This window comes from Uloborus diversus, chromosome 1 (genome assembly GCF_026930045.1).
Source record: "Uloborus diversus isolate 005 chromosome 1, Udiv.v.3.1, whole genome shotgun sequence".
Taxonomy (NCBI): domain Eukaryota; kingdom Metazoa; phylum Arthropoda; class Arachnida; order Araneae; family Uloboridae; genus Uloborus; species Uloborus diversus.
The window spans coordinates 255314492-255328997 of NC_072731.1; the positions used below are offsets into that span (position 1 = coordinate 255314492).

The following is a 14506-nucleotide window of genomic DNA, read 5'->3' on the forward strand; positions in this document are numbered from 1 at the left end:
TTAATACAACTTGAGTTTACATCGAAATTAACAATGATTTCCCCCCAAAAAGGGGCAAAAGACCCCCTTAGGAACATCCGAATGCAACCAAAATGGAAGGTGCACAACTAGACCCCACTAGGAGTCCACGTACCAAATTTCAACTTTCTAGGACATTCCGTTTTTGAGTTATGTGAGATACATACACACATACGTACATACGGACGTCACGAGAAAATTCGTTGTAATTAACTCAGGAATCGTCAAAATGGATGTTTCGGGTGTCTTTTGGCATATATCCACGTGTGGTCGGGTCGAAAAAAAACTCAACATTTATTAGGGGGTGAGAAAAATGGAAATTAAGGCCGATTTTTGAGTGAAAATTTTTTTTGTGAATACAATACTTCCTTTTTTGTAAAAGGAAGTAAAAAATCTTTGAAATTGTAAAAACAACAAGCTTTGGAATCATTTGTTTCATTTTATGTTTGTTCTGTTATTGTAACTTTTCTTTATAATTGAAGTTATGCACAGTGAAATGGAGAATCAATTAAAATAATACTTAATTGGCAGTAATTACTAAAATTGATTTAAAAAAATTAAAAAATGTTGGATATGACTTTTAAATGAGACTGATTTGTACATGATTTGTAACTCTAAAAATTAGAACATTGTCTCGAAAATGATCCATCCTCATATGAAAATAAATATATTGGTCCTTATTAGAATCACTGAAAAGGCAAAAATTCCATGATCATAAAACATAAGAACAAACTTTCACAGCATGAAAATACTTTAAAATGTTCAGAAATTAAAAACATATGGGGATGTCCATAAATAATGTCACATTTTTTAAAAACGTATTTGATCCTTATGTCACAATAAACATATTATTGTTAAAAAAACACAAGAAGTCGTACTTTTTGTTAAGGAAGAGGGAAAGGTTGTTACAAACTGTCACAAATTTAAGAACCCCATCTCGGTCAAAGTGTGACATCATTTGTATATGGCCCCAATGTCTGATATTCATTTTTTCTCTATTAACCCCAATACATTCCCCACCAAATGTAAGCTTCCCGTAATTAGGATTTGTATATGATCAGCATTTTTAAGCAACTCTGTCAATGAGCCTGTTGGATCTGAAAAGTACGGATCATACTCATTGGTTGAAGAAAACAACCAATCGACGGCATTCTTCAGGCAAGAGAACAACACACTGTTATCACACTGTAATCTTGCTTGGGCTTCTGAATTGGAAACTGATGTAGAATAGGATGCAATGTTCAACTTATTTTCATATAAGCTCCGCATCAAATGGCACCATATCTCACGATTTGTAACACATTGATCTATTTCTTTTTCTGGATCAACTGTGAAATTACTTTGATCTAGGAAAAGAAAACATATAACAGTTGTTAATGCAAATTAACTTACTGAATAAAAGCAAATTTAAAAACAAGTAAAATAAAGTGTTTGATGTCTCCTGTTTTGCTTATAAGATGGATAAAACATCATCATATCAGATCTTGAAGTTGAGCATGTGGAAAAGATTTTGTCTACACCTTCAATTTTACAAAAGAGTGATCATACCAAAATAAAAGTAAGTATACATTTATTTTTTAAATACATAAATAGCATTATACTGATTTCAACTCATCATTTATGTGCTTAAGAAAGAAAAAACTTCAATAGTAATAAAAACAAAGGATTGGTAAGAATTATTATTTCACTGCTTTAAATGCTTACCAAAACAGTCGATTCTCTATTCAATGACTTTCAAGGAACCACAAAAAATCGTCCTTAAGTAGAATGTGTTCTTAAACAGAATTTTTCCAAAGCTACAGTGGAGAGTCTGGGACCATGAAAAGTCGTCTTTAAACAGAGAAAGTCATTAAATAGAGCGTCGTTAAACAGAAAGTGGACTGTATTTAAAATACAGTGAAACTTCTATGAGCGACCACCTCCATTAACGATCACTTTTCTGAGGCACTGAATTTTCCCCGTATATGACTAATGTTAAAATACCTCTGGGAAACACCATTGAAACCTCTCACAAGGACCGGCAAATCGTAAACCTCAGCATTCAAATATACAGGAATTTTTGTTAGAGAAAACTCAAAAAGAGAGAGACAACAGAAGAAAAGCTACAGGAAATAAAGTTCATATGTACACAGAACAGTTTTCTCATATTAACAAAGGTGGAAAGAAACCAGAATAAGGGATTAAAATCTGTTCTCCAGTGGGTCCAAATGTGTTCCTTTCTTGCTCTCTCTCTGCTTGGAACCTCGTTGAAGTCATAAAAAGGAGCGCGTTGTTTTTCGGACCCTAGGGAAGCTAAGGTGGCACATGCAAATCTCAAGGCAAGTCAAGTGTTCACCTTACATTGAGGGAGGTTGATAAGAATAGAACTTTGTTAAAAGGTTGTTTCTTGGAATGTCTTGGTTGCTTATGGGAGGGGGGGGGGTTAGAAGGGAGCATTCCTACTTCAGGATGGCGACAGGAACTGTGAAAAAAAGTTCCCTGACTTTTCCCTGATTTGGTTCACCAAATTTCCCTGATTTACGTTACTAATGATAATGTTTTCTTTCTTTGCTCTGCTTGAAATCCATTCTATGTTTGTATAAAATGCAGCATTTTAAACGTTTTAAGTTGTGTAAAGTTGTTAAACTAAAGATATTTTAAAAAGATGCTACTTTTTTAATGAAATGGTTTTTAAAAAACATATCAAGTTAATTTTTTTGGGAAAAAAATCCCTACAAAACAGTATATTAAATTTTTCTACATGGAAAGATAAAAGAAAATTTAAAAAAAAAAACTTACTTCCAGAAACCACTTAGCACAAGAATTTTAAGAAACTATTAAGATCACTCTTAAAAACATATGTGTACTTATGATAGAACTAAAAAGTAATTGAAATCATTTTGAAGTAAGTTTTCAAACAGTAGAATAATTGTTGCTAGAATAACAAGCAATAGTGAAAGAATAGAAGTAATGTCGTTATTCTTATATAACTAATTGACCTATTTATGCAAAACAGATGAAACCATTTGACATCCTTTCATAGGGAGCTTTTCTCTAATCAAGAACATAGGTTTTAATGAATGAATACAGCATTTTAACTATTAAAAAATAAAGATATTTACTTAAGTACACAAGTTAACTTTATTTCAAATGATTTCAGTATGTAACGAAAAAAAATCTTAGATTGCTTTTGTAACAAACAACTTTGAAATGCAAGAAAAAAAATCAATTATTTAATTTCAAAATATATAAAAGAAGAATACAACTTGGTTATAAAATTAAAGAATCCCATAAGTCTGAAGAAAAGAAAACCTTTATAATTTGCGGTGACAACAAATAGTATAACGGCAAAAAAAAAGTTTTTTTTATTGAAAGTTCAATTCTAGCAATTAAATTAAAAATGCGAAGAAGTAATAACTTTTAAGCTTTTAAGGTCTTAATTCAAAAACCAAAGATTTCTTCTTGAAATCGTGATTACAGTAGGCTAATTACTTCGAGACAATGGAATAAAGGCAAAGGAGTTAAGGTATTAATGAAGGCTTCCTCTTTGCCTGCATGGTTGTTTATATTACATAGCATTGAAAGCATATAAGGAAATTTCAAGCTAGGTAAAATAAATAACCTAACAGACACAGGAGCAATCTTAGGAAGTTCATCCTGTGGTTGATAAGTAAGATTCAATACTTTGATGTTTTGTAAAAAAGATGCACAAATATGCGGCAGTGTATAATCGCACCTCATTTATTTTACTTTTTTTTTTTTTTTGAACAGATAATTGGCGGAAAATGCGTAGGGAATTAATGTACTTAATTTTGTAAAGCAAAAAAAAATTTTTTTCGTCATAAAATCAATTTTCCCTGATTTTTTGTTATTTTTTCAAAATTCCCTGATATTTCCCTGACTTTTCCCTGAACTCCCTGATTTCCCTGATCTGTCGCCATCCTGTACTTCATCAGAGCGCTCAAGAAACGTGCAGAAGTCTTGAACTTATACAAAAAAAGAAAATCAGAAAGGAAATTAGTTGTAAAAAAAACTGTCAGTACAACAAACTCTAACAGAAATAGATCATCTTATCTTGCACTAATAATAGGGACATATTATTAATTTATTTTGGCAGCGGAAAACTAAACTAGAAACTAAAGTTGTTTTAGGAAAAACAAAGAATCTGAAGCAGGCGAATTTTAAAGCTATTAGTTTTTAAATAGAAAAATCATATAAAAAGTATGTTTTACATTTAAAATTAAAAAAAAAAAGTTTCTTTATTTACGTACATTCTTATGATAATGTTCTTGGTTAATACACTGCAGAAAGAAGGTAAATAACAACTATGGTGCTATATTTGCATGTTCGAAAATGATCTCCAAGACCGACCAACCTCCATTAACGACCACTTCTTTCAGAAACGGAGAGTGGTTGCTCCAGAGAAGTTTCACAGTATCTTTTTTTCTTTTTTTTTGAGCGGGCGAGAACCATTTAACCGAGAAAAAATGTTTGCACAAGGGCTGCCATTCTTATTTCTGGTCTAATTATAAAAATAGTTTCATGCACTAAAATTTGACTATCTCTTCGAACTATTAAAAATTTAGCATTTAGTTGGCTTTAAAAGCAATCTGTTTCTAAACTCGATGATTCACATAAAATTCTGCAAACATATAAAAGGATAAGAAAGCAATTTACCTGAAGTTGAGTCTTTTGTAACACTGATTCGATTTGGAGTAAACACAACAGCATCAAAATTGATATCAGCCAAGGGGTCCAATAAACTTTCAGCTTTTCTTTCGCCGGTACAATTGAAGAGGAGAACCTTCACAGAGGATCTAAAATGTACGTAAATTTAAATTTTATGCACCTGAACTTTGAACGCATATTGGCCAAATGGCGAAAATATCAATAGATTTTTTAAAAAAATGTTTCAAAAATGAACTCAAAAGGCAGTATTATAAATTTTATATATAGGCGCATTTTGGCGCAGATTTGCCACCTCTGCATTGATTACAAAGATCATATCTGTCACACAAAATGAGGGGGATTTCCTAGAGCTGTCTTTTACTCAGGGTTCGAAAATATTGTGATATTTTCAAAAACATCGCAAAATATCCGATATTTTGACATATATTGGCTATTTTGATATATATTCGATATTTTGATATCTATCCAGTATTTTCAATCAGCACAAACTAAATCTTCAAATTAGTAAATGCAACATCAAATCACTATTTTCTTACATTATTATTACAAAATGTAGATCTAAAATTAAGGTTTCTTTCATTATTTATATCTAATATTTCATTTTAGATCAATTTTAATTCATCAATTTTAATGATGGAGTTCATTTAGCATTAAGTTTTACTCATTTTTCTTCTGTTAGCTACTTTTACACAGTTATGCTTCAGAACAGTGGCGGTTCGTGCCTTATTTTAGTGGGTGGGCCCGCAGTTATGTTTATGAGTCATTCTTCAAAAAGTGTAACTTTTCTATTACATGGCTTTTACAGTAAAAACTTTCGGGAACAATTCATTTAACAATAATTTTTAATTTCATCAAAAATATATCGATTTAAACCTGCCAACAATTTTTTAATAATATTTTTTATTTTAGAAAAATTTTTGTTCACAACATGTGAATTCTCACCTCCGTGGCATGTCACACACCTAGTGTGACTGTTTTTGTTGCTTAATAACTTGTTTAATTAAAAGTATATACTTATTTATTTATTGTTCCATTCACAAGTGTCTCAAATACTAATTGTTTAAGTATATTTAATTTTTTAATATTGTGTTTTAGTTCGTTTTAGTAGGACAAGGGGTCATGTCACACAATAAATTCTCACCTCCGTTACCTAAACACAAAATGCCATTCCTCATTAACACGTGGCAGTAATGACACCAAATTTTTTTTTTCATGACACAAGGGAGTGAGTCCCCTCGTTTATTTTTAGCCATAGTTGAAGTTGTGAGATTTTTGTCGAAAAACAAAAAGATAGATTTTGCTTCAAAAACTTGATATGGTTATTCTGACTTCACACCTCGGTAAACTTGAATTTCAGGGATGTACATTAATGTAAAAAAAGAAGTGAACATGTTTTCATATGCTTAACATGTGCAGATTGTAGCAACGAAGTAAAAATAATTTCCCATGAAAAATGTATCAATTAGGCCTATATTAATGGAAAGATCCCCACCTCCGTGACAGACCTTATCAATGTCATTATTTCTGAGGTAAAAATAACTGATGGAGGGGAAATACATCAGTACTAGGCATTCTACCAAAATTATAAATTGCCAGTATATCCTCAAATCTACTAAATTTTTTTTAACATACATTTGAAACTACTAATTAAGCTGTTTTTTAATTAAGACAGCTTACTATTATATTACCACTAATCATTAAAACAGCTGATTATTTGCACAACTAAGAAAATTACTACTTTGATATTAAATTGACCTCAATTTTTAAAAAATTAAAGTTTTTTTCTTTTTTTATTTATTTCTGTGAACAAGGCATTTCTTTATTTATGAGTAAAATAATTGGAACTTAGCTGGGTCATTGTTTATGGTTACTTCTAGATGGTAACACTTTCATGTAAGAATGAAAAAAAAAGAAAACAAAAGGTTTCAAAATTGAAAAATATTTGCGTTCCTTACCACTAAAAACACCCCCCGCAAAAAACGGTTCTTGCTAGGTGAATTAAATTATTTTCAGGACAGGCATAAAAAGTATTCAACAATATTTAAAAAAATACTTTAATTATAGTATAAGCATCTTGACTTCATAATTCAAGCAACCTTAAAATTAAAACATTTATAACTGACAAATCGCGTCTAAAAGGTCCGTCTAAACAACAACAAAAATAAGTAAATAAAATAAAAGAAACAAACAGAATATTTATATTGCTGCATTTTTTACTTATCGACTTTCAAATTTAACTTATGTTTTATCATCATTATTAAATAATAATTTTGAGTAAGAGTGGCTGAAAAATTAATTATGGTTATACATGTACCCTTAACAAAATATTTAATCGACTAGTTATGGGCACATTAGCATGAAAGGATCTTAAATATTTTAATTAATGGCAAAATTATACCTATATGATAGGAAAAAAAAGCTAAGGTAATAGAACTGCGATCTGATGAGAAACAGCAATGTAATTTCCTACAATGTCTCTCGACTTTTTTTGACATATGAGCCTGCAAGCTTTTCAAAAAAATTCACGTGGACCTATGCTGTTTTTTTTTTTAAACTTGTAAAAAAATGTTCGCAAACCGTTAAAAACTAGTGAAAAAAAATATGAACGGCTGAAGTTAGTTCCCCCCCTTCCTTTTTTGCATAGTAATAAAAATAATAAAAGAATAAGTAAATATATAAATAAAACTCTATTAAATAACTGTTACACAAATATTTAAATGTTGAGACAAGAAGTAACTATGGTAAAAAAAAATGGACATAAAAGTAAAATAAAAAAACTGCTGAGAAATCACAGAAAATTATAAAAATTAATCTCAAAACTGACGTAAAAGATTAAGTATTGGATAATATTATCATTAGGTATTATGGAGTTTTCTTTCTTTTCTTTTTTCTTTTTTATTTTTAGCGTGGACGACCAAAAAATCTGAGGACCAGTCTTTTTTTTTTTCTTTTGCCACTGCGTCAGACCACCGGGCTGCTCTACTATTTGAAAAGAAAGTCTTTGCACAGAAATTTTGAGAATAAGCATTGCTAACTCCAAAAACAAAAAAATAACGAAAAAAATTATGTATGCGTTGCAAAACAAATGCACGGAATCTCATGAAACCGGCAATCTCCATGCCTATAGTAATAGCTGTTGAAGAGGAAAAAATTAAGACACAAAAAAAAAAAAAAAAAAAAAAAAAACAGAAGCGGAATGGTATGAAAAAAGGTTTTCCCTGACACATGGGCAGGGAGCAGCTGATTCTCTGCCCTTTTACATGTTATTCTATTGAGCGATGTTGCTAGACTCTTCCCCGCTGACCTCTACTCTTCCCTCCAAACCGCTACTGCTCTTGCTTGGTATTAGACAGCTACAATTTCATTCGGGCTTGGCGAAATTTGCCCACCCTTGAGTTGCAATGAATTCCTTCAGGTGTTATCACCTGCCGTTTTTCGCTTTCTGATTCAGTCATTGCAATTGGCTAAGGGCAGAGGAGTGGCTCTTAGTTTCGGGGGCAGTTTCAAGCGAGCTGGCAGCTCTTAAAGCTGTGCACAGCGCTAAAATTAATGGGATTTAAAAACTTTCCAGTTATGTTTAGAGATATGCGGGGAGGACTAGATGTTTGAAATCTGTTGTTCGCCGTACTTTTTGCCTTTTTCAACTGAAACACAAAACGATATTTTTGTTAATAATATATTTTATTGATTACAACTTTTTTGGGTGGCCCACCCTGCCCATAGTGACGAGCCGCCCCTGCTTCAGAAATAAAAAATATGCATTAGTTGGTGCACAGACAGTCATAACACATTTTCTTTTTTTTTGAACAATGTTAAATATTTAATTAGGCACTTTTAATATGAATTAAAAGTGTTACATTACTAATAATTTTATGAATATAAAATACAAGCATAAAAGGAATATTATACGAATTTGTTATATTAATGATGCATTAATACATCATAAAAATATAGTAACTACTTTTTAGTAATTTTTAATAATAACAGACCCCGAAGTGGTTTTTTGAGGGGAAAAAGTAGGAAATAAGGAATTAAAAATTAAAAAAGTAGGAAAAGTAGGAAAAAAATCACTTAAAAAAAGGATGAAAAAAAAAAAACTGGTGGAAAAAAAGATATTAATTACAAAAATATGAAAATAAAATCTAAACAAAGAAACACCTTTCACCAATAGAGTAATAAAATTTTTAAGTGTGAAAAAATAAAATGCAATATAGCAATCGCAAAAATAATAATAATAATAATAATAATAAAACTCCTATTTTGGTTCAATAAAACCATTTTTGTTAAAGATTTGTTTTGTCAAAAACGAAAACATTCCTTCGAGAGCATCCATTTATCATTTAAAAATACCATCACTTTCAGCTCCTGTTATCAAAACTATGATACAAAGGCAAAGCAAATATTAAATTAGTTTTAGTTAAAAATAATCAGCAGCTGACATGCATTCTTACATAAACAGAGGCAGATGTTTGAATTTGAAAAAAAAAAAAATAATAATTTGAATTTGACTCCTTGAATTCAAATTATACTTTTCGCAATCACGAGTGTGTTTGTGTGTGGGGGTATGTGTGCTTGTGTGTAGGGGGTATGTGTATGTGTGTAGGCATGTGTGTTTGTGTGTAGGGGGTATGTGTATATGTGTGTAGGTATGTGTGTGTATGTGTTTGTGTGTGTATGTATGTGTGTAGTTGTGTATGTATGCGCGTGTGTGTAGGACATGGATGCAACCTGGAGACGGTTTTCGCTAAGGTAAAAAAATAGGCTTTGTCGCAACTAATTTAGGGAAAGCTGAATTTTTGCAGGATGTTAGCAAATAAAGTATACACTAAAAAAATACAAAGTCCCGACCCCCACCCCTCTTGCTTTCTCCCCCACCCCCCTCCGAAACATTGCAAGAGCAGTACTATGATTATACGTTTTTCGTGTCGCAACTAATTAGGGGAAAGCTGAATTCTGGCAGGATGTTAGTATATAAAGAATACACTAAAAAGTCACAAAGTCCCGACCCCCACCCCTCTTGCTTTCCTCCCACCCCCTCCGAAACACTGAAACATTGCAATAGCAGTACCCTTTGGCAGTACTATGATTATACGCTTTTTGTGTCGCAACTAATTAGGGGAAAGCTGAATTTTGGCAGGACGTTAGTAAATAAAGAAAACACTAAAAAACCGCAAAGTCCCGACCCCTACTCCTCCTGTCCCCCCCCCTCTCTGAAACACTTAGACCATCAAGAGCAGTACTATGATTATTCGCTTTTCTTTTCGCAGCTAATTAAGAGAAAGCTGGATTTTTGCACGATGTTAGTACATAAAGTGTACACTAAAACCTAGACAGTCTCGATCCCAACCCCTCTTGCTGCTCCCCCCCCCTCCTTCCGAAATATTGCTCACTGATCAGTTCAGTACTATGATTATACGCGTACAGCTTGAAAATTTATGATGTTACCGGGGTATTCCTTTTTTGATTTCACTCCTAACAATATTATAAACCAGTGGTGCCAAACCTAAGGCCCAGGTGCCGTATCCGGCCCGCGAAGCTGATCCGTGTTGCCCGTTGTTTTGTGAAATGTTACAACTCGAAGAGCACAATTAATGACAAATTTACAAATTGTTAGCCAAATATTTAGAAATTGGTTTCTGAAAACATTGTTGGGGACCACTGTTATACACAAATTATGAAACATACAATTTTTATGTAGATAGCTCAGTTTCACCATTTTACCAACTTAATCATATGCGGAAATCTCACAACAAAAACCAAAAAGTAACTTCAACAAATTAATAGCTTTTTATCATTACGTCTTGGAAAGAAATGTTTGAACAAAATTTATAGATAATAATATGATAATAGTCATTTTCTTGAAATGGATCAACAACGTAATAAGGGGCCATCTTCTAATATTTCGTTGGTTTGGTCCGAAATATTGTTACAGTGCATTCCACTACAGTGTCCACACATAGACGTGCAATCGAACCTAGCTTTACGACAGATGCAGTTTGGAACACATAATCTTTTCAATTGCAAGATACTAATTGGAGAAGTTCACTTGAAGCAGAGGTAATCTTCATGAACTTAGGAATCAGTTTGTTGCATGAAGTATAATGCCATCCTCACTCTTCTGGGGGAAGTTTAAAATCTAACCGAGTTTGAATCTGGTGTTGACCCTAAAGACTCTGGTGGAAACCTTAAAAAGATATTGACGAGTGACGTCTGAAGTTGGTGGAAGTTTTGATAAATCAAAAGTGGACTTAAGGCACATTTTTGTGATTAATTGCTTTTCACAAACTTTTATTCAAACTTGGTTAGGTTTTAAACTTCCAGCAGAAGAATGGGTTTGGAAATATATTTCAAGCAACAGACTGATTCCTAAGATCATGACAATTACCTCTCTGCTCTAAGTGAAAATCTCCTACTAATATCTTGCAACTGTAAGACATTGTGTTACAAACTGCAGCTGTCGTAAAACTGGGTTCAATTGTACGTCTATGTGTGGACACTGTAGTGGAATGCATTATAACAATATTTCAGACCAAGCCAACAAACTGTTAAATGACCCCTCATAAAAGAAAAATTGTAGTTATAATAACTTGATGCCTTTTTTTTTTGAATGCAACCTGTTTTTCAGAAACCAGTTGCTACATAGTCCTTGAGTTGTAACATTTCGCAAAACAACGGTTCACACTGATCAGTTTCATGGGTCGGATGTGACCGGTGGGACGTAGGTTAGGCACCACTGGTTTATAATATTGTAAGAAGTGAAATAAAAAAAGGAATACTCCGGTATCATCATTAGTTTTTGAGCTGTAAGCGTATAATCATAATACTGCTATTGCAATATTTCGGACGGAGCGGGGGGGGGGGATGAAGCAATAGGGGTAAGGACTTTGTGTTTTTTTAGTGTATACTTAGTATATCAACATCTTGAAAAAAAAAATCGGCTTTCCCCTATTTAGTTGGGACACGAAAAGCGTATAATCATTGTACTGCTCTTGCAATGTTTCGGAGGGGGGTGGGGGAGAAGGGGGGGTGCGGGTCGGGACTTTGTCCTATTTTAGTGTATACTTTTTGCTCTAACATCTTGAAAAACATCCGCTTTCCCAAATTAGTAGCGACACGAAAAGCGCATAATCATAGTACTGCTCTTGCAATGTTTTGGAGGGGTTGGGGAAAAAAGCAAGAGGGGTGGGGATTGGGGCGTTGTACTTTTTTAAAGAATACATTACGTACTAACATCCTGCCAAAATTCAGCTTTCTCTTAGTTGCGACAAGAAAAACGTGCAATCATAGTACTGTTCTTGCAGTATTTCGGAGGGGGTGAGGGAGTGGGGGGGAGAAAGAGTGGTGGGGGGCGGGACTTTGTATTTTTTTAAAGTGTACTTTATGTACTAACATCCTGCCAAAATTCAGCTTTCCCCTAATTAGTTGCGACACGAAAAGCATATAATCATAGTACTGCTCTTGCAATGTTTCGGAGGGGGTGGGGACGAAAGCAAGAGGGGTGGGGGGTCGGGACTTTGTGGCTTTTTAGTGTGTACTTTATGTACTAACATCCTGCCAAAATTCAGCTTTCCCCTAATTAGTTGTGACACGAAAAGCGTATAATCATAGTACTGCTCTTGCAATGTTTCGAAGGGGGTGGGGGGAAAGCAAGAGGGGTGGGGGTCGGGACTTTGTGGCTTTTTAGTGTGTACTTTATGTACTAACATCCTGCCAAAATTCAGCTTTCACCTAATTAGTTGTGACACGAAAAGCGTATAATCATAGTACTGCTCTTGCAATGTTTCGGAGGGGGTGGGGGCGAAAGCAAGAGGGGTGGGGGTCGGGACTTTGTACTTTTTTAGTGTATACTTTATGTACTAACAATCTGCAAAAATTTAGCTTTCCCTAAATTAGTTGCGACACGAAACCTTTATTGACTGGGCTAATAGAGCAGCATCGTGAGGAGCCGGTCGACGGTGGTGGTGCGGAGGGTGGCGGTGGGAAAATAAAATGATAGGACGCCAAAAACAGTCAAGTGAAAGCAATAAGCAATCGTGATTGCTCAAAAAAAAGGAAAACGACTGAAAATGCAGAACTAAAATAAAATGTGTTCTTAAATATGGGACTTAAAATTTATAATAAAATAATTAAACTAAATAAATAACGAAATAAGTCAACTAAATAGTTTGTACTATGTTATGTATTTTTAGCATTCAACATACATTTTTGTTTCAAGCACGTCATTTATGGGGGTCAATTTCTCCCCTCCTTGGCTTTGGAAAATTAATGCTTGTGCGGCTTTTGTTGTTTGCAGATAAAATTTGCATTCATTATACATCCTTCGCTAGCCACCTCCGGGGGGGGGGGGGAGAGGGGATCAAAGTGATGAGTCAGTTCTAATTTTAATCAAGCAATAAAAACGAATATTGTTTTAATGGTTTGATGATTTTTACCTTCTTCTTGTTCCAAAATTTTTGTCTTGAAAATAAAAGGAAACATCCATGCATGGTAAACATAACATTTCTATCAAAGACAAAGATCAGTTACTAACGTTTCTCTGTGCAAAAAAGGGAAGGCATGTAGTTTATCTCAATCCTCACCATACAACAAAAATATTCAGTCGGAAATTGTTCTCGAAATTGAGAGTGAAGGGGGAGCACCTGACATCAAATGCCTGCATATATCTCTTTCTCCCCCCTCCCTTTGATCAGGCGCACTAAGTAAAATAACTTACAGTAGATACGCCGCATCGGTATAATTGCCGCACCCGAAAAGAGTAAGAGTCTGCCAAAAAAATTTCAAATGCTCAGAAATGTCGCATTGCCATAAACACAGCACATAAAAATGATGTGCAACTCCTCGATATTGATGATATATCAGAGTAGAAAATACCCATTAAAAAGAAAAAAAATACATATTAGTTAGTAGCTCTATCCCCCAACTTTTAAAAATATGAAGAAATAAAAACAAAATATTGCATTTAAATTGATTTCCGATTTTTCTCCAAAAATCGGGAACGTTTTGCCCATCCAGGTTTTGCTATGTTTATTTATTTTTATTTATTTTTTTTTTTTTTTTTGCAAATACACTCTTTGCAAGGAAAGAAAATGAAATTTTATAAATTTTATAATCATGTTTACGATTTAGAGTGAACAATAATCATACTTATGTACGAAAAAAGTTTCCGCGATTATTTTTCAAGTAGTCAGTTTTTGCGAATTTTTGTTATCTGTCGCTTTTATGTTGTATAAAATATGTATAGTGTACAAGTTTTTCATTTTTTGCTTCCTTATGTTCCTTTTAAGGTTTTACATTGCCTTTTTGTTTAAATTGAGATCCATTTCACTTGTAATCATACAAAAAATTGGCGAATAGGAAATTCGGTTTTTCCCGCATTTTTTGAACAGTCGGCCGTTTACTTTACTTAAAGCTTTTAATTGATGGGTAAATAATATATGATTGCATCAGAATGTGCCAGTATCTATTTTTTTTTTTTTTTTTAGTTTCGTTAATACAGTAGGACTGAAGTCAGGGCGATAAAAAGAAAAGTCGATCATAAACGCCGGAACGGCAAAAAAAGTCACTTACGAAAATTTAACTTTTAAACACACAAACGTTCCTTCCAGAAATTACTGTAGTCGTTCAATGAAAAGCTAAGGATCCGTTTGTTCCTTTTACTTTTCAAAATCAAAACATGCAGAAAATTATCGGTGCGGCATTGTAAAAATTAAGAATCAATGCACAATTAGAAGTGCTATACTAAAGAAAGAAAAAGTAGGAAAAAAAAGGAAAAAGTAGGAAAATAAGGAGAGAGCTCTAAAAAGTAGGAAAAACTAGGAAA

General features: G+C 33.2%; 1 protein-coding gene across 1 annotated transcript in view; it reads right to left on the reverse strand.

Annotated features, from left to right (window-relative positions):
• Positions 1 to 955: 955 nt before the first annotated feature.
• Positions 956 to 14506, reverse strand: part of LOC129220224 (folylpolyglutamate synthase, mitochondrial-like) — a 48777-nt gene continuing 35226 nt past the window's right edge. The window contains exons 11-12 of the mRNA XM_054854592.1: positions 4675 to 4814; positions 956 to 1364 (exon numbers count right to left, since the gene is read on the reverse strand). Coding sequence (XP_054710567.1) covers positions 1003 to 1364; positions 4675 to 4814 — 502 coding nt within the window. The 3' untranslated portion in view covers positions 956 to 1002. The remainder of the gene's footprint in view (positions 1365 to 4674; positions 4815 to 14506) is intronic.